Here is a 25,288-nt window from a genome sequence, read left to right as displayed (position 1 = left end):
AGTGAAAATGCATTTATTACCACCAAATCAAAAAATACCTTCTAATAAATTTGTTTTTATCATTTTCTTGTTGTTACAGCGGTTCCGTGACCATGTCGAAAAGTTGAAATTACGGGTGGCCCGGGAGGAAGCCAGGCCGGAAAAGCCACAGGAACCACCTCCAAGTAAGTTGTATGTTTTGCTTTAGGGCTGGGTGAAAAAATAAAGAGCGTAAATACAATATCCGATCGAACATTTTCTGGGTAACAATTCTTTAAAAACCGAATGGCTATCAATAGACGCATAAATACTTACTAGTGTCATTAAGCTTCATACTTAGTAAAATGTTATGTTATTGCCAATTGAAATTTCTTAGCAACGAATATTATAATCACACAAAAAGCGTGTTTAAAAGCATTTGTCCGATAAAAGCATAACTTAGTTCTTTTATTATTCACTGGTTTGTTGCTTTACCTACACACTAGCACAAATTGATACCTGCCTAGTGTCTATCCTTCACTTACTTAATATTAAATAGTATCAAGTAATCAGTGTCAAGTAATCTATTGCCATTAACAAAAGCTTATTTACCTCCGTTTCAACATAAAGCACCTGCTAAGTATTTAGATTTATCCGTTTTCCTGACAAACAAGAGAGAAAACCTGTAGGGAAATCGATTGCTATTTAAATTGCAAAGCCTTGTACGTAGAATGTAGAATCCATATGACTGACAAACATTGTACCTACAGTAGATTGATTAAATCTTTTGTTATTCCTCATAAAACTATTATTTGTTAACGTCACGGAAAATAATAGCTATTAGAGTAACTTTAACTCATACAATAGTGTTTAGTTTTAATTTTAAATTGCACTTTTAGTTTCTGATTCATATTGATCATACAGCGTAATTTTATAACAAAAAACCAGATATCTTTAAATTTTCATCTCGTCATAATAGTTTCATTGGTTCCTTTACAATTTGGTCCTACATTAAGCATAAAATGTCTAATAATGTTATGTTATGTTGTCGAAATACATGTTGTATATCGATTTCTAAAACTTATTTTTACCATATGACCTATAAATAATTAATTATTTCAGCGAAATACTTCCAAGGCAGTTGCAAAGCGCAATCGTGCGGTAAAGAAGCGGCATGCATGCCATACAACAGTACAGTACACTTCTGTCGGTGCACTTCCAATGGCCTGCCAGTCACTGAAGACTTCAAATGCCCCAGAAGCACAGGTAATCATCCAATACGTTTATTAATAACCCATGAATAAAGCTCGATTGATTGTTATTATTTGTTACGCCGAGTTTATTGACCTTTAGCCTTACGTTTCGGGTGATGGATTTCGTAATGGTAAATTATTATGTTGTCTGAATTGGGAGTTCTTGAAATGCCCTCAGTAATTTACAATAAACGATTATTGGCTTGAACTTCACAAGTTTTAGCGACTTCAAAGTTAAATTATATTAATCGCAAACTATGCTAGTTTAACATCAATTTTCTCAACGTTTTTCATCTTGCTGAACTACTAATAAAACGTTTTAAATATGTAGATTTAAAGCAAGTTTTTTTTGTTACTATTCACACATTTGTTAATTTTATATTTTTTTTGCTATCGAAGAGTGGTTTATCTTAACACAGGCATATGTTTGCTAAAAAGGAATCTGCAAGCACAGTTGTAACCAAATGCTGGAATAAATATTTTATATACTAGCTGACCCGGTAAACGTTGTTGTCAAAAAAAAAATAGTGTCACTTAGGAGTATGAAAAATAGACGTTGGCCGATTCTCAGACCTACTCAATAAACTTAAATATTTTTTATATATTAATATTAAATGCCTGTATTTTGCAGTTCCCGTGACTCTGAAGCCCATATACAACGTGATTCCACCGCGCACGTCGTCCAACGTATCGGCCGACTCCAGATATCCGCCGTCGCCGCCCACAGCGCAAGTGAGAACATCCATCTTCATTAAAACCCCTTTTATAGGCTTATCACGCTGTCTACGCGACACAGATTGCATTTACGATTAAAAATATTTACTTAAGATAATGCTGATGTTGATGTATAGGCTAGCGGTTTGCGAATACAAACTCTACTTGACTTTACACTCGATATTCCCAGTTAAGTATGAAAAAAGGTTAACCCCCGGTTACGAAGTACCTTTAGCGGTAGTTTATCTATTCAATAGCATTTTTTTATATGAATTTGAACGCTATTGAACAGATAAACTACCGCTAACTGTACCTCAGAAATTAAGGGTAAGAGTTTTATAGTTTTAAATACAACTTATTGGAATCAGTTATCAAAAAGTCTAGTAGAGCCGTGAAAAATATTGGCGAACATACAACTTATCAATGAAAGTATTGATTTCGCAAGCCCGAATTACATGGGATGGAAAATAAAATCAGTGTTTTTCCATAGCTGATAAATATTCATGATAGGTCAGACGAGATAACGTTAGTCGATGTCACCCAAATTGTGAGAGCATTGTTGTTACGTGTTTTATGTATTTTCTCCATAGATTATTTTGTGACAAAGTTATTGTACGTGTTTTTTTAAGATAACATACTTACCTCTGAACTTTGTTTATCGATTTATCTAATACTACTACAACGAATTTACGAGACTGTAACTAAGTAGAAGTAAATTAGTAGTAGGTACACGTATAATATCTTTACTAACTAAGCTACCACAATTTTTAGAGCTAACAATAAACAGAAATAAAACAATAGTAGGAAACCGCGACAGTATGTAACTATTTACTACTATAGAGTTAACACGAAATAGATATCAAGTTTAGCAACTTACTTCTAAAGAAAGACCTTCCTATCCTCCCTTCATATTTTTAACTGTGTATAAAGAACGACTTTTGGGTGGTACTTCTAATTAACTATTTTTTTTAGATATCGAAATCTTTAACGAGTGAAAGAGGAGATATAATCGCCGAATCCACGTCGACAAAAGGAGCCATGATGGACTCTGCAATGACTGCCAGCATGAGCACATTGATAGCAGCCTCAGTCTCGGGAGCAGTTGTACTCATTGTATTCGTCTCCTTAGTAGCTTTATTCCTTAGAAAGCGAACTTGTCAAGTCGACGGAAAACCACAGCCAGTAAGTATTTACAAAGAAATAACCCGGTCAAACACATAATTACACTTAAGTAGCTGATAAGTAGACTTCACCTATAATCACAGTAAGATTTATGATCGCATTTAAATGTTGCTAAGTAGTAAATAAATGATTAGCAAAGTGCCGCTGACCATTCACTTAATAGAATTCAATCACTATTTACTGCACCCATGAAAAGTAACGAGTTGATTCAAGTCAAATTTAATCGGCGACCGAGTAACCTCTTCTATTCATTTATTAGTCTCACTAAGAAAGGCTGCGAGTAGTTTTGAAAACTTACCTATATTTTATTCCTTATATTTATATTCATAGTAACGTATGATAAAAATAAATTTGTAGTACCTATGGTAGTGCATGTGAGGCGTGGTGATCTTAGAACTTATATTTTGTTACAGCGTGTGCGCCCTGGAGAACCACTGCTAGCTGAACGATACATAACAAACCCTCAGTACGGTGTGTATGGAGCCAGTAACGCTCTCCCCGTGCCAGGCTCAGGCACTCCTGGAGCTAACGATTCTGACGATACTAACAAATCACAGGTGCGACTCTTAGACCGCAACGCACTCACTTTTCTTGAAGAAGTCGGCGAAGGGTGCTTTGGAAAAGTTCATAAAGGTAATGAAAAATTTTAGATTATAACTAGCGGACCCGACAGACGTTGTCCTGTCTACACGTCAAAAAAACATTGTCCAGCGGACAAAATTGTGAATCTAAACCATTCTCAGATCCCCTTCAACACACACAAAAAAATTTATCAAAATCGGTCCAGTCGTTTAAGAGAAGTTCAGTGACATACACACTTACTGAAGAATTATATATATAAAGATTTCCCAATTTTTTAAAATATATATTCGAGTTCAATAATAAATATATATCATATTTTCTAGGGCTGTATCGTACCACAGCAGAAGAACAAGTAGTGGCGATAAAAGTTCTGAAAGAAAGCGCAGGTCGTAGTGCCACCGAAGACTTCGTAAGAGAGGTCTCCATTATGTCTGCCTTTCGACATCCAAATATTCTGGCTCTTGTTGGAGTAGCTTACAGAGGTATGTGTGCATAAATAAACTTGAGAATTGCTCTGTATTGTTCATTTTTAATCTTAAATACTGTTTTTCAGATGACATTAATGCGAGTCCATGGATGGTGTTTGAATACATGGAATGGGGAGATTTGGCTGGCGTGTTAAGAGGTTCTCGAGGTGGCGGAAGACCAGGACCGCCCTTGGATGAAGCTGCGCTTTTACACGTAGCTCTACAAATTGCCCGTGGAATGCAGTACCTCGCTTCTCGAAGATTTGTCCATCGAGATCTCGCAGCCAGGAACTGTCTGGTCGGTGCTAATCTTACAGTTAAGATTGCCGACTTCGGTATGTCTCGAGACGTTTACACATGCGATTATTATAAAATGGCTGGTGAACGGCCTATGCCAGTTCGATGGATGTCCCCAGAAAGCATTTTGTTTGCTAGATTTACCCATGAATCAGATGTTTGGTCCTACGGAGTCGTATTGTGGGAGATTTACAGCAGAGGAAAGCAACCGTTTTATGGACATAACAACGACAGCGCTACGAAGTTAATTCTACGAGGTACTTTGCTAGTCCCACCCGGAGACTGTCCAAGATTTGCATTTGAATTAATGCGTGCTTGCTGGAAACCTGAGCCTGAAGACAGGATAGGGTTCGACGAAATTTGTAGAAAATTAGAACTAGCAGCAACAGGAGACGGTAAAGCTTTACAGATTCGCTTGCCGCGACCACCCCCACCGCCACAGGATTCGACTGGATATTTAATTCCAAAAGAGCAATTGCCGGTTGATTACTTGAAACTCTCGTTACCTACGCCAGAGGATATGGACACAGAGACGGCTTCAGACTCGAGCGAGGAGGACGACGACGAGGAGTACACCTGACAGCCACCGTTAGTGCCGGCCTCGCAGTACGTGCCGCGCTCCTCGCCCTCCGCCGTCGCCGCGGCGATGGCTCTCACCTGCACATTCCGCTCTCAGGACAGTATCATCTCCCACTATCAATGTTAGATTATGATGGAATATGCATTTGACATAGTACAACGCGAAATGTAATTATAATAATATCGAGTCAATACTCAAATACCTACCCATGTGTGATATTTCCATAATAAAGATTTTAAAAATTGTGCACGAACGTTAAGCTGTATAAAACTTTTTTGATATTTAATGTGTGTTGTGTATTTAATGGATTACCTAATCTGTGTGCCATATGCCAAAAATTAAAGTACATAACTACAATTTAAGACTTAAATTATGATTCATATTGATTAATGTATAAAATATTTGAACGTATAAGCAGGGTACAAACATTGTTGAAACCATTCTTAGACCTCTCAATGGTTTGTAAATATTAAAGATGACTGAACTTTACCTATATTTTAATTGTTAAGCTTGTAATGTCTGTATTGTGTATAAAATCTTACAAGTTATCGTGTAGTAATATTACTAATAAGTTATACGTTTATCCTAGTCCTAGGCTATAATTTTTAGTGTGTGATGAGCAGTTATTGAAGCACTATTATCGTAGAGCTCACTGAAACGCTCTACTTAGTTCAATGACAAATCGCAAATAAAGTTCTCGACGAATTAATTCATCAAAACTCTTTTCATTTTCTAAAATGTGCATTTAACACCTACATAATATGTAAGAATGATAGGTAATTGCTTGTTACCCACTGTCCTATCTGGATAAGAAAGCGTAAGTAATTATTAAAGAATGGTAAAGTAAAACTTTAAAAACATTTTTAAATTACCTATGTCCAACAAGTAACAACTACAATAGAAACTTTGTGAAAACCAAGAGGGTATGCGTAGAAACTCGCGCCAAAAGGAGACACGACGAATAACGTAAAATAAAATAAACGCATTGTAAGGGAAAAGCGTCTGAAATTGCTGCCTATACCAAAAATGTCGACCAGCTACCAGCTTGGTAAGAAGATACTAGAACAATTCCTTCTCTCATTAAACAAATTCGGTGTTTTAGCTTATCTCATCTACCTTATCAGTTGCATACCTTCGCGTTGCTCCCAAAATCCATAAATATAAAAATTATAGTATAATTAATTCATTAAATAATGTAGGGAATAAAAACATTTTTCTAGTCTTCTATCCTCTTGTTAAATGAAACAAAAACGGTCAATCCGGTTTCTAAGACCTGCAATATTATTATGTTCATAACACTATTATGTACAATTAATACTTATTATAAACCATAAGAGGGTTAATGCTTACATGCAGGTGCTGTTGGACAGAGGTTTTAATTAAAAGAAAAGTGATTAATGTTACAAATTTAACTGGTTTTCATAGCTGTATTCGAATTAAACGTATTCTGGTGAATTAATTAAAGATGTATACTTACCTGTCAATAAAAATACAACAACCGTATATTGTCTTTTTTTTTTAAATTTTGATAATTTGGTAGTGAGTAAGGTGGGAGCTAATTCTACAGCATCAACACAGAATCACTGTATTTTTACCGTGTGTGTGTACAAGCTTTCCCAGATATACATACAAACTTAATATCGCGCCTTTTATACCCGAAGGGGTAGGCTGAGGTGTATGGAACTCATCCACGTTTTACTATTAACATTATTAGCCTTATGTGATGGGGGCGAGCCTATTGCCATTTGTCGGGCAGGCTACCATGCTCCGGGCTTTTAAGTAATATGTATGTAATAGAAAAAATACTTTTACATGAGTTTGATCACATAGTGCGAACAGACCCAAAACGATTAGCAAAATTTTTTGAAAGGCATGCTATTTAAAGTAAGTTCAGTATGTAATTTATACAAGTAAAACATGATAGTTTGGTGAGAGTTATGAAATTTTCCCAAACGCCATCTATGATTAGTTAGTTTGCAACTTTCATACCAAGAGAGTCAGAGTGGGTATGAGTATGAACTTCTTAGTTGCCGGCAACGAACGTGACATTTAGCATTTGGACGCGACTTATAGAAGTTTATTAAGAACAACCCCATATGTGAGCTAAAAACAAATTTTATTTATTGATTTAATGATGTATTACCCTACCTTTTACCCTCGAACACTATATAGCAGAAAAGTTTGTGGGGTAGAGACACTCCTGATATTGCCACTACCGCTATGTACCTTAGATTGCTCTTACGCGACGGTAGGTGGGTGAATAGCCCGCTTTAGTGTTACTAACTATAGTAACTTGCTCAGAGACTGACAGTATGAAATAGTTGCCAGGTGATACTAACAGTTTTATTTAATCACTTACTGGCAACACTTAAAATTTCTTGCTCGCTCGCTGTCATTTTCGTTCGTATATCGCTTCGTTCTCGTTGCGGCTTTCTTTTCGGCGTTTTGCGAATGTGAAAAGATTGATTTTTACAAAATGTAAACATTTGTGTTTTTATGAGATATTATGTGATTCCTGTAAGCTATCGTGTATTATAGTTCTTCCAACATGCCTCCAGTCAATTCTAAAGTGAAAAAGAATGGTGCAGAGTACGAGGTAAATAATACAAGTTATAATAAACGGAGCTTTCTCATGCAAACATTACTGAGAATCTATTTTTCAAGATCTAAACTTTACTGCTTTATGTTTTGAAGATTTTTCTTCGCAGAATCTTATGGTTTCCTTGTTAGAATTCTCGTATACTTTCTATTTGCGTTAGAAAAAGCTAATTAGTCAACAGAATGCAAATATGTGACATAAATTCGTGCCAAATGTGTAAATAAGACTGCTTTAAAGCTGTACCTGCGTACACTGCGCTGTATGGTGTATAACTATTTGTAAATGTGATTTAAGAATTCATTATTGTCTGCCTGTCTATCACCATATTTACATAACATAAGATTCAGATATTGTAAACAATGTAGAAATAGCATTGAGCTCATATGTAAATAAGCAGCTGATTTAGTTTAGAAACATTGCTAAGTTTGGCATTATAACCAGGAGTTTCCCTGAATAATATTTCATATACAATTACCATAATATTTATTATTTGGTTCAGTTATATACCAAAGCAAAGGTCAGTAACATGATATATGGTATCTTTTAAAATGGCCTTTTTTTGTTATTGTTTTCATGTTTTCACAAACATTGCTAATTAATCTATGGGTAATTATTATAGTATTAACTGTCAGGTAATATGAACATAATGTGGAACATGAAATATAATATGGACAGGGAATTTTGTGTTCTATAGGTATATAATGGTAATAACATGATCACTTGTTTGAATGTCTACTATGTAAGGTATAATATTTTGAAAACATTTAACTAAGAAGTTGAATGTTATGTCTTCATAAAGTTAATGTAAACATACATACTCAGTAGATCATAGTATGTAATATTTGTTTAGGTATTTATTAAAAAAACTAATATTTTAATTGAGGGGCTTGTATTATCAACATTAGCTAAGATTTTATGTCTTAAACTGCTTAAATAAAATGAATTATAATTCTAAATGAGTAGTTTTTGCAATGAGTGAAACATAAGTGACATTAACTCTCATCTTCGATTGAATTGTCCTGTGAAGGTTGCTTTACCAACCCTCAAAGTATGGCCTCATACAATTGCTCAAAATTTTAAAATCCAACCCTTTGCCACCCCAAGTTAATACTTCTTCTTCATCTTCACTTCATCCCACTTTCTCATGAATCTATCTGTCTATCGACAAGAACTTTATTAAAAACCTTCTAGTAGTAATAAGATTCTTCCATGCAGACTGACATAGAAAGAGCCTTATAGATTTAAATTTGTAGTTATAGTTTTAGGAATGCAAATTGAATAAGTATTTATTTTTCAGAACATCATTGCAAGCAAGTGTACAGCACTGGATTTTGAGCAGTACATTCAGGAGAATAAAACATTGCTGTTAAATGATCCACTGAGGGACATACTACTTTATCCAACTGATGATGTCTCTGTAAGTCTGCATTTCATACACATTTCTATCAATTGTTAGCAAACAATGCCAATACATAACATCTAAAAATCAGGCAAATCATATCTTATTGTACTATTCTTCTTACAAACATTATCTAAATTATGTGATAGTTGCATGCTTGAAATCACTTCTCAGGTTTACCTTAAAAATGAATCTAAAACATAGGTACAGTCCGTACAGTCTTCTACAAAAGTTGCTTAACAAAGATTTTTCTTGAATGCCGCTATCCAGAAGTCATACAGATCACATATGCCTCTGCAGTTGTAAACCTCTAAAAATCTGCATATACATCTTGACAAATCTTGAAATTCTTGTATCTGTGACAACACAGGTACAGAATACAGCACAGAATATCAATAAGTACCTGAACAAAATCTAGCAGTAGTAGTTGACATTAAACATTTCAATCAATGTCATATGTTTTCTACGGAATAATATGCATGCTAATTTGGTTTCAAAAGATGTTCAGCGACTTTTGGAAGTGACAGTAACTGTCCATCTTTAAGTATCTGTTTTATAATTACTTAGACAAAATTACATTAGTCAACTTGAATTTTGTATTGTTCTTTCTGAAATGGTTCATTATAAACTCTTATCCTTATATCCTTTTGATTAGTGTAGTATGAAAATAAGTATGACTAATAAATTCATATGAATGTAATGCAATTACTAAAATAAATCTACACAGTGGGTTATAAGGAAAGTCCCTGTGCATTATTCAGCTAACTGGTTCAATAAATGAATGATTTGATACCTAAATAGGTTGTTACTTTTTAGAACCAGATTTCTTAGTTTCTATTGAATGATTAAGATGAAGAGATGTATGTTTATTTGTTAAAACTTAATATCATGTGCAGTTACTTATTGTATTGTATTCGTTTTGTTTTGAGTCTATCTTCAAATGCATTTACTTTAACTGGGTATTATTATTTTGATACAAACAAATGTGCTTACACAATCATGTACATTATTTTGTACAAATATAGACCAACAACTTAGTAGAGAGTCTTAACATACAAGATTTATGTAGATTTCAATTGATAGTTCTGCATATTTCCAAAATATAGTAGCTGTTTTAAACAGGCCACCTTAAACTGCATAAATCTGCAGTAACTAATGTTTAAAATATTAAGTTTTGTATACCACTGCCATCTGTGAACCATGCACTCAAGGCTCTCTACTACATTGGTGGACTATAGACTATTTTTTTCACGAATTATACTATGTTTAGAGTGTAGTTCTCCCTCGGCGATGGAGGACAGTGACGACGGCGGTCCCGGACGTGAGGACCGCGGCCTCCACTCCTCTACTCACGCGCCAAGCTCTGCTCAGCTATGCGTCCAGTTGGAACCTCATACATTATAAATTCAGTAATTATTCCGGCACCTATCTCAATTTACCAAGGTAAGACTCAAAATTAATAATAATTGTTTTATTTTTTAATAATTATAATTAATGATACTTCCTAACAGATCATTTTATCTATAGGTATGTGAATATTATGGTCATATAAAAGCTTATCAAATAAAAACAGCAACATTTTTCAATTAATTAGCGTAAATACAGTCATGTATATTGTACATACATATTATCAGGACATCTAGAAATGAGCTTTGCACAAATTTTCTATAATGCTAATTTGATTTTACGCTATCTTATATTATTTGAATATTAACGTAATTTAGAAAGGTAACATTTTAGTAACCGTAAATGTCAATATTATTTCGCAAACAAACAACATTAGAAAAATATGCATACATCAGATTCGTATTAAGAGCTGATGAAAGCCGGTTGTAATGTGTTAAAACTATAACAAACAGCGGTAGTTCATTAGTAGTACAATTAACATAGTTTGTGTACCGATGAACAATGTATGGGCTACGAAAATATGTGTTAAATGGCCAAGGGCATCGCGTATCTGATCTATGACGCATATCCTTGCCGTTGCACAATGTGGGATAAAAGAACCAAATATAGTAATAATATAAACATCAAACTGCCTCTGTGGCGCGGTCGGTAGTGTACGATTGTTGACCATAATGTCCCGGGTTCGATTCTCAGGTCGAAAAATGTGCATTCATGTTTTTCATATTAGATTATTTTCAATAATAGTCCGGAGTTTGGTAACAAGCCCGGTATATGGCATTAGGCTCGCCCTCTATTAACATTGTTAATAGCGAAAGTTTATTTTCCTTGCGTTCGCCATGTTCGTATATAGCACCGAAATAATAATAATAATGCACATAGGTATATCTAAAAAGCGATAAATCTGTCAAGTTCATTCATAATTTTGAGGCTAAAACTGTGAAAATTAAAAAATATGCTAAGCAGAGTCAGTCATGTGGGAACATACATATTTAGCAAGTGTGACATTATTAGATTACAACATATTGCAGAGTACGAGAATGGCAATGTATTAACAAATCTTAGCATGCAACAGCGTTGAACACGATCGAAAAAATCCTTGATCAATCGACTTAGCAAAAATTATAGTTACAAGATATTTTTAGCCAGCTCTATTTCAAACTTTCTCCAAAGTCACTTGCACATATTTTAACTTATAAGTCAAGCTCATTTACTCTATTAATATTTTTGAACTCATGTATAAAATTAGTCATTTACGATCTAAATATATCACGTGGGTGATGAACAAAACTAGTTTTTTAATTAAGTGGCAGGTAAATACAATAATTCCTTGGTATTCGCACCATCATGCACATTTTAGAAATGCTCCGCTCTATGAAAAGGGAAATAAACGACGAATACTCGAAGCATACCTAAGTCGTCACGGAGTCAAGGTCGAATACTAGTAGGTACTCCCCAATTACAGTAAAATTTGGCTTATTAGGTCTCAAGGTCACAGAGAGGACTATCAATTTATAGTGTGAACAAGAAGAAACACTGAAGAAACAAACTTCTGAATTAGAAGTTTTCTAAAAGATAACGGACTCAAAAACCATAATAGTATCAGTAGCATAATTAAACTCTTCACGGGTATTTGAACTAAACATGATATGTCAACGGTCCAGACTCAAGTTGGTTCACATAAATGGGATTATTTATATCAGCAGCTACGGGCTGAGACTTCGTTCGCGTATCAGCGCGTATCAGACTGGACACAATAAGCTGTTTAACGGTAATGTCCATATAAACAGCATAATAGCGTTTTTGTGTAGATTCTTGCCGTATAAAGAACACAATCCTTCATAACATAAGCGCGACATGTGACTAGTAAGAACAGTAAGTGTTTCATAACGGCGTCACAAACTCATGTTACTTTACATGCATAAAAGAATTTTCCTGTTTCGTTGTTTCGTCGAATCAGTGACTAAATCGGGACACGTTATGCTGCTATCAGTTCCATTACTATTATCTTTTCTTTGACAGACCTGTCGAGAACAAATTTCCGGAGGAGGTTTACGATATCGACGCCGACACGGAAAGCGATAATGAAACACAAGCGGCAAAGTTGGACCTCGGTACCAAAGAAGGGCATTTGCTCAAGGGACCCGAAATCGGCTCAGATAGAATATTCAGCAATCTTGCTTCCAAATCGTTTAAGAAACGTTATTGCTCAATGGTTAGAGAGGCCGATGGCACCTACATACTAGAAGTATACAAAGATGAAAAGAAGACGGATACAAAGCTCACTATTGTCATGGACTTTTGTTCTGACGTCGTTAGGGTAAGGCATTATTAACTACTGTGCCATTTTAATTAACGTTTACCTTCTGTTGGAAATTCCAAAGAACGAAAAAAATTTTATCGTGTTTGTTTCCTACACCAAGTTGTCGATAACGAAACTCATACTAAAGTATTTTCCTTGAAGACCACTTATATTTTTTACATTATTCAAACTACAAAAATTAATTTATGCTTTTGCAGAATCCAAAACGGGGAAGGTTTTGTTTTGAATTGCGTATGGCCGGGGGCAAAGGGTATACATTCTCAGCTGATAATGAGGAAGAAATGAATGATTGGATCACTGCCTTTAACGCAGCATTGAAAAAGAACCACGACAGCCAAGAATCTCACCAAAACGATGAAGTACTAGACAAAGGTACTGTCATACAATTACCAACCACTCACTGTTTCATAAAAAATAAACATCAAATATCTGTTTGAATTAAATTTCCCATTTTCCTTTTGTTTAGATGCAGATGTGTCGCTAACAGCGGAACCACCGCCCCCCACATACGGCACTCTAAAAGGTCTGGAACACAGCATGAACCCCTTACTGATGCGATATTCCCGCGAGACTGATATGTCGATCGCCGTGGCTCGTAACGAATGTCGATACAACATATTTAGCATGCCGTACAAACGGGCGCCGTCTCCCGAACCACAGCTCGAACCATTCAAGTACGTCGCACATTATTTTTACTTATTTTCCCAAGTGAAAGCAACTAACTTGCCTCACAGTATTTAATGCGTTTTTTACCAGGCCATAACAATAAAACTATTTCAGCAGAGACAGGCATTCTTTGCGCTATAAAAAGTTTTATTTCTAAACGTATTTACTCTCGTTGGAATTAGAATCGCTGTCGCGTCTAGCATTCCGAGTGATGTTATGTTTTATTGTTTCAGAGAACACTTTGGCCAAAGAATTATGCTCAAATGCGAAAGCTTAAAGTTTAGGTTACAAGCGCCTATAGACGGCGATAAAGAACTGTTGTGTCAGGTGGAGCCGTACTACACGTACCTGGCGTTGTACGACGCGAGGAGTGGCAGGAAACTGACAGAGAACTTCCACTTCGACCTCAACCACGAAGCTGTTAAAGATCTAGTCAAGGACACAGAGTGCACAAAGTCATTAGTTGAAAATTTTAGTTACGATGTTAAGTTAGACGTTAATCAGATACCGGAAGACTGGTTCAGATCTAAGAGACAGGTATTATTGTTATTCATTTTTGTTTTAACTATTATATACGTCGTTTATGTTTTGGCACATCTAATTATTAAGATCTTCGTGGCTACACTACGTTCGTTGTTCTAAACACTGCAGCCAGTAAAACATAAATCGATTCGATTCCCACACGAAACAGCTGATATTTGTGTGTCACATAGATAGTTTTTTGGGTCTAGTTGTACTATGGTTGTGGAAGTTCCTCAAGATCAATTCCCAGTGCGGGAGTAGTCTTTTTTTTTGAAAAACATACGATATAAACTAAATTTTTCCAGGTCGTTTTGTCAGTAAACAATCCGCATCCAGACTTGTTCCTAGTGGTGAAGATTGACAAGATACTGCAAGGTCACGTCAGCCAGGTGTTAGAACCCTACCTCAAGGCCACCAAGGACCCACGGCTGGGGCTCAAGGTACACAAAACGGTGCAAGCTTATGCCAACCGAGTGGGGACTTACAGGATGCCTTTTGCGTGGTCGGCTAAACCATTATACAGGTGAGGGGCGCATAGCTTTTTTTAAGTTTTTTTTCTATACAAGAAAATACTTGTCTTGTTAACATGTCTTATAACCTAAGTTACCATAGAAGTGTGATTAGATTGAATCAAATATTACAAATGCAAAAGTTTGGTTAATTAATTGGACTTATGGATGTTTGTACATTTTGGATATTTTTTTCCCTGTAAAATCTTCTCAACGAACCAAGTTGCTGGTAGAAACTAATGTAAAAAAATGATTATATTTCTGTTTAAATTTGATTTTTGAGTATCTAGAAGCCAGGTAACGTGTAGCAAATTAAAAAAAAACTGACTTACAGCATCGTGTGTAGACTTATACATTTGGAATAAATTTTTATCGCCTTATGAGTCAAAACGTATTTTGCATATAAGTTTTGAATTTTCTTTCAGAATGTACAGCAATGACTTGGATACGACTCCGGAGTTTCCCGCCATTTACCGACAAGAGCCGAACAAGATGTCAGACGACGATCTACTTAAAATACTATCTGACCATAGGAAATCTGAGAAGATGTCCAAACTAACAGTGATTCCTGGCTGGCTCAGTGTTAATATACAGCAAAGTAATGAACAGATACCAAGTAAGTAGTGATTAAACATTATGAACGTCGTTACAAATTAGCGTGTTTTTACCAAATAATAAAAATTATAGTTTTGAAACTGTCGAGACTCGGTGTCGACTGTCGAGAAACAAATAAGGTATCGTAACTTTAAAAATCGGTCTTAAGACCATTTGCAATTTAGTACTAAATAATATCAAAAGAATTCTGTCAGTTTTCATACATAGTCACTTTATTAAGCGGGTTGTTATAGATGAATTTAAACTGTGAAGCCGGTCTTAATATTTTTTAACGCATATTCAATGGTTTAGTTTCCCTCGCTATGGTAGTGACGTAATTTGTGACAATATTCTTATCAATTTTACTCATTTGAACGCTCGTCATTTGTCAATACACGCCGGCGCTCCGCTCGTACAAACGTTATTATCGGCAAATTGTTGGCAGTCTATTAATATTAATTTGATTTTAATGATAAATATTGGTTTATTTTATCGTTGTATACATTGGAACTTCTCTATTATCCGTGGGAATAAGACTTTGTAATGTAGGTATTTTGATCTTAACGAATGTTACAGATTTGTCTTTAGTTTTGCGTATATACTTAGGTATGAACTGATCAACTCCATATTTAGCTGATTTGATCTAGTGCCGTGTAAGGTAGTCATTGTAGATACATACTACACAAAACATACGCTCAGTCATTTATGTGACTGTATAGATCGGTCACACGTGTGTAAAAATATTCGTATAATTTTCATAAAAAAGGTTTTACAACGAACATAATTTGTTACAGATTGTATGACGAACGCGTTTGCCGCGTTGAAACCTTTCCCGCTTCCGCCTACATCGCCGCTCACGCTCGAGCTGGCAACATTGAACGTTGAACCAGAACAGCCGTACGCTGCGTACGTACACCATTTGTACGTCCGACCACTGGCTTTGAACTTCGAGTCGCAGAAAATGTTTGCCAGAGCGAGGAATATCGCCTGTTCTATTGAGTTGAGAGATAATGATACTGGAGATAACAGACCGTTACCGGTAAGAATGTCTATGCATATCCTTTACTGAATATAAGTTACTGGTTTTTGTAATTTGCTGAAAAACATTGGTATCAAATCGATTGTTAATCGAGGCTATATAAATTTTGGCTGCCATGGGCGAAATCGCTCGGATACATCATCACCATCATAAATAGTGAATTCTCGACCATTCCTTGCTTTATATCGATCACTGGTTAGAATAAAGCTACCATGCAAACAAAAGTTTTGTTTTTAATATTTCTTCATTTATAAAGGGCCTCAGTAAACAAGGACATGGACCTTATTTGACTATATTTTTCTTCTTACAGGTGGTATACGGCCGTTTTGGAATGACAACCCAATACCGATGTTCAGTATTGCATCACAACGCTAACCCGACTTGGTGCGACGAAGCAAAGATTCGTCTACCGGCCACGCTTACACCGATGCACCATCTGTTGTTCACTTTCCATCATATATCTTGTGATCTCGCTAAGAAAAATGATGCTAATGTTGAAACTTGCATTGGGTAAATATTTTTAAGCAAGTAATTTTATATGTACCTATAGATAGAGTGCGAGAGAACATTCTGATATAGCAGTCGACACGTCGGATATGCACTGCGTCCGTTTGTATCTTGTAGTTTGCAGTCTATTAGAATTAGTAGATATTTTGATTGATTTGTGTTTTGTTATTTTCAGATATGCCTGGGTACCATTAGTGAAAGGAGATAAATTGGTTGACGAAGTCGTTAACTTGCCGATCGCAACTCATTTACCATCGGGATACCTGTCGATTCAGCCACTTGGACTCGGCAAAGGGGTAAGTGTTTGTTTAACTTACACGGACGTGACATGTCCCAAGATTAAGATTTGGCCACGAAATGATATGGTATTTAGACATCGATTTATATATCCCCGTTTTTTTTTTTAAATCTCCGTCCTTACACTATATTTACGATGTTTGAAAAAAATACGTATCGTCGATTTCGTACATAGGTAATTAAGCCTGCCATTACACGAAACTAATCGTATCCTTTTATAATCTTTGTCCAGAATTCAGGCCCAGAAGTGGTATGGGTGGAAGCGGAAAAGCAATTATTCCGCTGTCAGCTGGTGCTGGACTCGACGGTGGCGACCCGCGACGTGCACCTGCACAACCTGTTCGCGCAGGCCGAGCGCGTGGCGCGGAGCAGCTCGCCCGCCACGTCGCCCGCGCCGCCGCCCTGGAGCGACGTGTGCACGGCGCTCAAGGCCGCACACGCCGTCAAGCTCAGCTCGCTTGTTGCCTTCTTGCCTACTATTTTAAATCAATTGTTCGAGTTAATGGTGAGTTTGAAATGTTAATTCTTAACAGCCAGCTCGAAGGTATCAATCTATGTACCTATTCAGCTCCGTTCTGCCCGCTGTTAAGTTTACACCGCAGTACACCACTTTTCCCGAACGAAAAATGATTTACTCAAATCAATTTGTCGTTACGATACCGAGCGATAATTATTATTTAAAAATACAAGCAAATAGTCCCTATATTGTTCTTAGCTTTGTAACTACTATGCTTTAAAGCTCTTTGAATCAACGTCATGTCATAAGGTCGAAAATTAAACACACACTGCGTATTGTATTCCATTATATCAACGACCATAGCTATCTCAATGTTACTCGATTACCTTAATAATATTCATATGTGGTCATTCTTTCAGACGGTCGAAAAAAGCTACACACACGACATGGGTTATCAAATCGTAAAGTTAATCGTGCACTACGTCCACATGATTCACGACTACGGGCGCAAAGACCTCCTCGACAGCTACGTCAAATACGTGTTCAACTGCGTGCAATTCAAACTGCACACGATGTTGACCGCACCGCTTTATATGTTCGTTGACCCTAACCAACCAGACTTTTTACTTGGAAATAAGTTCATGCAGTATTCTGGGTTCTTCTTCGATATCATTGTCAAAAGTATGGCTCAGTATCTTATTAATACTGGAAGGATTAAGGTGAGTACAATTTGAAGCATATTCATATTTTACACGTAAGTGCAAACGAATTAGTCCTTTTTGACAGACTCTCTCGTTCGCACTTACACATTGTCACATTTCTATGATCCTTCTGATTATAAAGTAGTTTCTAATGGTCCGAATATTACAACCAAAAGTTCTAGTAAAAGTATATAACTAAAATATGAAAGAATTCTTGTATTCCTTATTATGAATGTCAATCGAAATTTTTAAGTAAATAACTGAAATTTCAATGTTCATTTTAGATGTCACGGAACGAAAGGTTTCACAGTGATCTTTTGGATAACATCGATCAATTGGTGACTACCGTGGAACCCTCGTACATACTACAACAGCCCATGCAAACTCATATATTCAATAAGAATTTGGCAACGTTCCTTAAGGTAAGCACTTTTTGTTAAACCCATGGCTGTCCCACTGTTGTTTAAGGGTCTCCTCCCGTACAAGGAAGGAGCTAGGCCTTGAGTCCACCGCGCTGACTTATTTTATGTTATTGTTACTCTCTTCAATCTGTACTAATATTATAAAGCTGAAGAGTTTGTTTGTTTGAACGCGCTAATCTCAGGATCTACTGGTCCGATTTGAAAAATTCTTTCAATGTTAGATAGCCCATTTATCGAGGAAGGCTATAGGCTATATATCATCACGCTACGACCAATGGGAGCAGAGGACCAGTAAAAAATGTTACAAAAACGGGGAAAAATTTCACGCATTCTCTCTAATGTGACGCAAGCGAAGTTGCGCGGGTTTCATGCAAATTGGCTCAGTAGTTTAGGCGTGATTGAGTAGCAGACAGACAGACATACAGACAGATAGACAGAGTTACTTTCGCATTTATAATATTAGTATGGATGTACAAATGTGTCATACAATTTGAATAAAGTAAAAATATTGAATTTTTAATGTGATTTTAATTTTCAGTCATGTCTGTCATTCATGGACAGAGGTTTCGTGTTCCGACAAGTGAATAAATATCTCGCGAAATTCAAGGCTTGTGATCCGAAGGCACTGTTTGACTTCAAATTCACGTTTCTTCAGACAATATGCTCTCACGAACACTTCGTACCATTCAACTTGCCGTTACAAGCAAACAAATTGTCCCGGGACGGCGACGAAGGTAACATTTCTTTACTATAGCCCGACAAATTAGTAGAAAGTCTTGACATGCATAAATAATCTAGATTATAATAAAGAATTCTATGTATATCTTAAATTAAGTAGGTCTATCAAAGAGCCTTAGAGTCACTTATGTTCTCATTTCTAAATTTTTTACATTTCTGCAAGCCATAAACTTCGCCTCCAAGACTTCCTGCTAAGTTGTTGAACTATATTTATGTACGTATGTGTATGACTTTGTGACGTTTCAATAAATATCAATAAATGTTACGTTTACACAGATCCTTCGAAACTGAAGCTCTCTGACGAGTTTCTTATGAGACATTTCCTCGCTGGGACTCTACTTAAACAGGTATTTATAACTATCACTATATTGTTACACCTAATAAATGCACAGGCATTCAGAAAACTGATGTCAACCTGTCTCAATAAGTAAGATGTTTATCAAATCTTTATCAAATATCATTAGCAGATATTAGTTTATTATACGAACTTATTAGTTTTCTATCGTAAAGAAAAATATTGAAATTATAAAACCCTTTTTGAGCCTTATTGTTATTTATGACATTCCTTTTTATCTACAGGTGGAGCAATCTCTCCGAGAAGCTCCATTAAAACGTCGCATGGCGCTCAGCGTGCTACGTGCATTACTGACTAAACATGAACACGACGATCGATATAGAAGTCGACAGTGTCGCGCCAGACTGGCCTATTTATACTCTCCCTGGCTTAATATCGTCCTTGGTAAGAACTACACATAATTCACCCTATTTTAAGTGTTCTAGTGTCTTCATTTAATAAAGATTTAGTTTTAGTTTAGTTAAAATATTTTCACTGGGTACAATTTGTATGGTACGTTCGTATGTAGTCAATTCATATCAACGTATACGGACGTGCACGTATACACGATGTTATAAACAGTCACATTTTTAACAGCTTTTTCAAAAATCTTAATAGTAAAGTAATATTTTATCGCTATGTACCTATTAATTATTGTTAAAAAAAAAATTAAATTGATATGTTCGAACAAATAACTACGGTTGATGATGTGGCAGTGTGTACATTTTTGTTCGTGACTTTCATTAAAACCACATAATTAAAAAAAAAGTTAATATGAGAACTGATGGTATTTTTTTTGTGCTTCAATAGACAACGCGCACCGACTCATGACTAAAACCCTAGCCAGTCCTCTAGTGGAGAATGGTCACGATAAAACTGACGGGGACGCGACAATGAACCCGGTACTGAACAGTACGCAGAAGGAGGCTGCCTCAGCTAACAGCACGCCACGACGGAATAGACTCACCTTGCATTTCGACCACACGCCTATAAGAAACTCTACACATTTCAAAGAACCGCCCAATATATCGAATAATCATAATTTGTACGGTAAAGGTGAGTTATTGTCACTCCCATGTTATATGAAAGAAATAAAAAACGTCTACATATTATTATCCGGAAAATGTTTTGATTTTGTATGTCAAAGTTCTGCCACGCTGCTGTTTAAAATGATGACGAACGTAAAAGCACCTAAAACATTTAACAATCCTTAACGGAATGTTACAATTTCTAAAATTTGCTAGTAAATGTATGTAATTGGTGTGCCTACATTTCGTTTTTGATTGGTGATTACTCGTATTTCAGATCATGCGAACAACATGTCACAAAGCTCTCTAGAATCTGTATCTACAATGTCTGGCGGAGATTCGCTTCCCAGAAACGTTGGTCATCTAGACTTGAGCGAGATAGGTGACCAAGTTAATAGGCAAGTCTATATTATTATTTCGATAATTTTTATATAAATTTTATGCGTCTATGACATGCTCGGTAGTATATCAAAAAACTCCAAAGTATCATATCTTTGAAACTATGAGTCGTAATTTAAGTTACATTGTATGAATTTATCGGTGGCAACCGTCTGCCTAATAACTTATAAAACGTCTGCCTAATATTAATGGTTGTTTTTGTGTGTAGGTTTGGTGTGATGTCCGCTGAAGAGGTGCGGGATGTGCTTTTATGTTTCCTGTTTGTGTTGAAGTATTTGGACGACGAGAGGCTCGTTGATTGGTGGAGGTCGTTGTCCGTGGCTCATCAACAATCCTTCTTTAATGTTTTAGAGTAAGTTCATGCGTGTACATACTATTATTTTACAATTATTCATGTGTATATTTAGATCGCTTTAAGGAACCTGTTTAAGGCATACTGTTTTCTCTATACTTATGAGCGTCGTGCAATCTCTGATTGGCTGCTACAGCGTTTGGTCTTTTCTACTCATATACTACTTAGAATTTGTCATAATCAAATCACTAATCAGAGCTTACACGACATTTATTTTTTTGTAAGAAGCTTATTTGAAACTAACTCTATCTCTTGCAGAATATGTGCAGAACAATTTCAGTACATCGGACGCAAGAGAATCCTATCAGAAATGAAGGCGACCACGCCAGATTGTAATGGCAAACCCAAGCCGGTGAAGGCTCGGACTCTGCCCGCCCGAATGAGTCCACCGGACTTCTCCAAAGAACCGCCCATAGTTGTGGAAAATAAAAATAATACTGTGAATAGAGAGAACCTTGTTAACACCTCGGTTACTACTGGTAAGTTGAAAGATCCTTTCTTTGAATCAATTCAATTATCCCCATAGAACACGATACAAAACATCTCACCGAATCCAAGTTCTCTTCTTCTAAAAGAAAAAAAGAAAAATTTCAGAAAAAGTCACTATTCCTTAAATTACCTTCCTATTCCTTTAATTATTAATTAATATTATTAATTACTATGCGATTCTAATCACCACAGTTTATCGGTTCAAATATTGTGTCGCATTTACTTAAAATATAATAGAAGTAATGTCATATTCTCCTTTCGTTAATAGAATTGGAAGCGATCGCCGAGCACACAGTACAGTCGGCTAGCTGCCTCGCGACAGAAGTGGGGCTCACCATCATAGACCGCACGTGCCTGTTCCTCAAAAACCTGGGAGCGGCCGAAGGCAACGCCGCTAAACCATATCTGAAGCTACTGCAGTTTCCACAGAGTGAAACTCTGTATAAACACCTGTTCGCTGCTCTGAGAGCCTACATCAATCAGTTCTCGGAAACTCTCTTCGAAGGTGAGCACCCGACAATTTTTAAGCAGCGCTCGAGAATTATTTCAGTTTTTAAAAGCATCTTTTAAATTGTGGTACCTGAAAACGCTGCAACATTGCCATCGTGGCAGGCAAACAGCGCTACTATTTTTCGTACAATACTACGCCTCAATATTCGTGGATAACAGTGGCGCTGCGAATGCGCGTCTCGATATCGTATGAAAACTCGCTAGAGTGGCGCCACCGTAGCGCTACCACACGCCTCTGATCTGAAGGCACTGTTATGACTAGTTCGTGCGGTCCCTCAGGCGGCAGCACGGTGTGCGCGGGCGTGGTGGCGGCCGTGGTGCGGCGCTGCGAGGCGCGCGCCGCCTGGCTCCGGCGCGAGGCCGCCGCCGCGCTCTACCTGCTCATGCGTGCCAACTTCCAGCACGGCGCCGGCGGCGATCTCACGCGCGTGCACCTGCAGGTATGTGCCGCCCGCCGCCGCCGCGCTCTACCTGCTCACGCGCGTGCACCTGCAGGTACGTGCCGCCCGCCGCCGCCGCGCTCTACCTGCTCATGCGTGCCAACTTCCAGCACGGCGCCGGCGGCGATCTCACGCGCGTGCACCTGCAGGTATGTGCCGCCCGCCGCCGCCGCGCTCTACCTGCTCACGCGCGTGCACCTGCAGGTACGTGCCGCCCGCCGCCGCCGCGCTCTACCTGCTCACGCGCGTGCACCTGCAGGTATGTGCCGCCCGCCGCCGCCGCGCTCTACCTGCTCATGCGTGCCAACTTCCAGCACGGCGCCGGCGGCGATCTCACGCGCGTGCACCTGCAGGTAAGTGCCGCCCGCCGCCGCCGCGCTCTACCTGCTCACGCGCGTGCACCTGCAGGTACGTGCCGCCCGCCGCCGCCGCGCTCTACCTGCTCATGCGTGCCAACTTCCAGCACGGCGCCGGCGGCGATCTCACGCGCGTGCACCTGCAGGTATGTGCCGCCCGCCGCCGCCGCGCTCTACCTGCTCATGCGTGCCAACTTCCAGCACGGCGCCGGCGGCGATCTCACGCGCGTGCACCTGCAGGTATGTGCCGCCCGCCGCCGCCGCGCTCTACCTGCTCACGCGCGTGCACCTGCAGGTACGTGCCGCCCGCCGCCGCCGCGCTCTACCTGCTCACGCGCGTGCACCTGCAGGTATGTGCCGCCCGCCGCCGCCGCGCTCTACCTGCTCACGCGCGTGCACCTGCAGGTACGTGCCGCCCGCCGCCGCCGCGCTCTACCTGCTCATGCGTGCCAACTTCCAGCACGGCGCCGGCGGCGATCTCACGCGCGTGCACCTGCAGGTATGTGCCGCCCGCCGCCGCCGCGCTCTACCTGCTCACGCGCGTGCACCTGCAGGTACGTGCCGCCCGCCGCCGCCGCGCTCTACCTGCTCACGCGCGTGCACCTGCAGGTATGTGCCGCCCGCCGCCGCCGCGCTCTACCTGCTCATGCGTGCCAACTTCCAGCACGGCGCCGGCGGCGATCTCACGCGCGTGCACCTGCAGGTATGTGCCGCCCGCCGCCGCCGCGCTCTACCTGCTCATGCGCGCCAACTTCCAGCACGACCTCACGCGCGTGCACCTGCAGGTATGTGCCGCCCGCCGCCGCCGCGCTCTACCTGCTCATGCGTGCCAACTTCCAGCACGGCGCCGGCACCGAGGTAGCGAGCTGGATAAGTCCCAACGGACTCACTCGTAACGACAGCCGGCCAGATCGAGACGTTAAACTGTGTCAACTACGTGCGTTGTCATACATGTGTCATGTCGTTAAGAAAGAAAAAGTTTGAGTGACTACAACAATTTTCTCTCTGACACAGGTCATCATGGCAGTATCGAAGCTCCTGGACAATTCCACCGCGCTGAACTGCAAGCGATTCCAAGAATCTCTCTCAGTGATTAATTGTTTCGCAACGGGCGATAAGGCTATGAAAGGAACAGGTGAGATGCAAATTGCTCTATTTAACTCGGATAGCAAAAAGTGGATTTGTGTGTAATTCCTTTTACAGCACAACTTTTATTTCTTATCCATATTGAACGAAACTCGTTACTAAATTTAGTTGTATGTTAGGTTTGTCGAGTGAAGTGGCTGAGCTGATGCGTCGCGTTCGTACAGTAGTGGGTGCAAGGGCAAGACTTGCTGGCGTCGGGGGAGTTGGAGCTTCAGGTATATAAAACATACTCATTTTTATTCTTCAATTTAGTATATTATCTATGATTGCATAAATTGTTTCACATTGATCTCTTCATTCACCCGCTTTCGTAAAAACGGTGTCAAGCGTACGTATACGTATACGGACGTGTACGAACATAGCTGTGTCAGTAAATGTTTTTAAAAAAAACCCATACTTAAAAAATACCTAGTAAAATACATTGACTAGTTTTAATAATAATACATTGATTTTTATTATGTAAATCAAAATTCAAAGCTATTGCAGGCGCCGGTAGCGTGCATTTGGCAGAACTGCAGCACTCGCTAGCGGCGTCTTGTCGTGCTACGCCACGGTTAAGACATGCCTGGCTATCAACTCTTGCTGAACATAATGCGCGACAAGGAGATCACGATGAGGTAAATTTGAAATCTCTTCAGAAATTCGGCTTTCCTCTAATATTTTATTATTGTAGTAGACACATCTCGTTCTACTTGCTAAAGTAATTAATAAAAAGGCATATTTAATTATTAAGTACAATCTATGTATCTATTCAGCTCAGTATGCCATTTTTTACGATCCTGCGCTAAGATTCACTATGCCTATGTAGAAGTAATATGGTCAGTAGCAGATTTCGTACAACTAAATAGTAACACATATTCACAGGCTATGTGCTGTCAACTACACATCGCGGCCCTCATAGCAGAATACCTGAAACTGCGGGGCACACAAACTTGGGGCGCGGATGAATTCGCAGAGATATCACTGAACATCCCTCGCGACGAAACAGGCATGAAGATAGACGAAGGTAAGTCAAACACCATTA

General features: G+C 38.6%; 2 protein-coding genes across 3 annotated transcripts in view; both read left to right on the top strand.

Moving 5' to 3' along the window:
• LOC142987297 (tyrosine-protein kinase transmembrane receptor Ror-like) overlaps positions 1-6,530 on the top strand; it is a 35,501-nt gene extending 28,971 nt beyond the window's left edge. The window contains exons 2-8 of the mRNA XM_076135963.1: positions 80-164; positions 1,081-1,224; positions 1,843-1,943; positions 2,898-3,107; positions 3,521-3,740; positions 4,013-4,171; positions 4,243-6,530. Of these exons, the coding sequence (XP_075992078.1) occupies positions 80-164; positions 1,081-1,224; positions 1,843-1,943; positions 2,898-3,107; positions 3,521-3,740; positions 4,013-4,171; positions 4,243-5,033 (1,710 nt within the window). The 3' untranslated portion in view covers positions 5,034-6,530. The remainder of the gene's footprint in view (positions 1-79; positions 165-1,080; positions 1,225-1,842; positions 1,944-2,897; positions 3,108-3,520; positions 3,741-4,012; positions 4,172-4,242) is intronic.
• Positions 6,531-7,438: 908 nt separating this feature from the next.
• Ziz (dedicator of cytokinesis protein Ziz) overlaps positions 7,439-25,288 on the top strand; it is a 44,990-nt gene continuing 27,140 nt past the window's right edge. Inside the window, exons 1-28 of one of the 2 annotated variants that reach the window (XM_076135959.1) lie at positions 7,439-7,629; positions 8,930-9,049; positions 10,302-10,474; positions 12,458-12,755; positions 12,956-13,130; positions 13,225-13,432; positions 13,658-13,961; positions 14,252-14,469; positions 14,881-15,071; positions 15,844-16,088; positions 16,399-16,598; positions 16,771-16,891; positions 17,125-17,397; positions 17,769-18,068; positions 18,335-18,472; positions 19,011-19,206; positions 19,487-19,557; positions 19,790-19,949; positions 20,355-20,600; positions 20,850-20,970; positions 21,180-21,323; positions 21,582-21,802; positions 22,081-22,317; positions 22,602-22,762; positions 24,133-24,253; positions 24,384-24,479; positions 24,751-24,881; positions 25,129-25,270. In XM_076135959.1, coding sequence (XP_075992074.1) covers positions 7,582-7,629; positions 8,930-9,049; positions 10,302-10,474; positions 12,458-12,755; positions 12,956-13,130; positions 13,225-13,432; positions 13,658-13,961; positions 14,252-14,469; positions 14,881-15,071; positions 15,844-16,088; positions 16,399-16,598; positions 16,771-16,891; positions 17,125-17,397; positions 17,769-18,068; positions 18,335-18,472; positions 19,011-19,206; positions 19,487-19,557; positions 19,790-19,949; positions 20,355-20,600; positions 20,850-20,970; positions 21,180-21,323; positions 21,582-21,802; positions 22,081-22,317; positions 22,602-22,762; positions 24,133-24,253; positions 24,384-24,479; positions 24,751-24,881; positions 25,129-25,270 — 5,059 coding nt within the window. In that variant the 5' untranslated portion in view covers positions 7,439-7,581. Of the gene's footprint in view, positions 7,630-8,929; positions 9,050-10,301; positions 10,475-12,457; positions 12,756-12,955; positions 13,131-13,224; positions 13,433-13,657; positions 13,962-14,251; positions 14,470-14,880; positions 15,072-15,843; positions 16,089-16,398; positions 16,599-16,770; positions 16,892-17,124; positions 17,398-17,768; positions 18,069-18,334; positions 18,473-19,010; positions 19,207-19,486; positions 19,558-19,789; positions 19,950-20,354; positions 20,601-20,849; positions 20,971-21,179; positions 21,324-21,581; positions 21,803-22,080; positions 22,318-22,601; positions 22,763-24,132; positions 24,254-24,383; positions 24,480-24,741; positions 24,882-25,128; positions 25,271-25,288 lie in introns of both variants that reach the window. The other variant, XM_076135958.1, reaches the window with a different exon arrangement.

The sequence above is a fragment of the Anticarsia gemmatalis genome, chromosome 3, assembly GCF_050436995.1.
Source record: "Anticarsia gemmatalis isolate Benzon Research Colony breed Stoneville strain chromosome 3, ilAntGemm2 primary, whole genome shotgun sequence".
Lineage (NCBI taxonomy): Eukaryota > Metazoa > Arthropoda > Insecta > Lepidoptera > Erebidae > Anticarsia > Anticarsia gemmatalis.
Note: the sequence above shows the minus strand (reverse complement) of the source record. Positions and strands in the feature narration are given on the sequence as shown.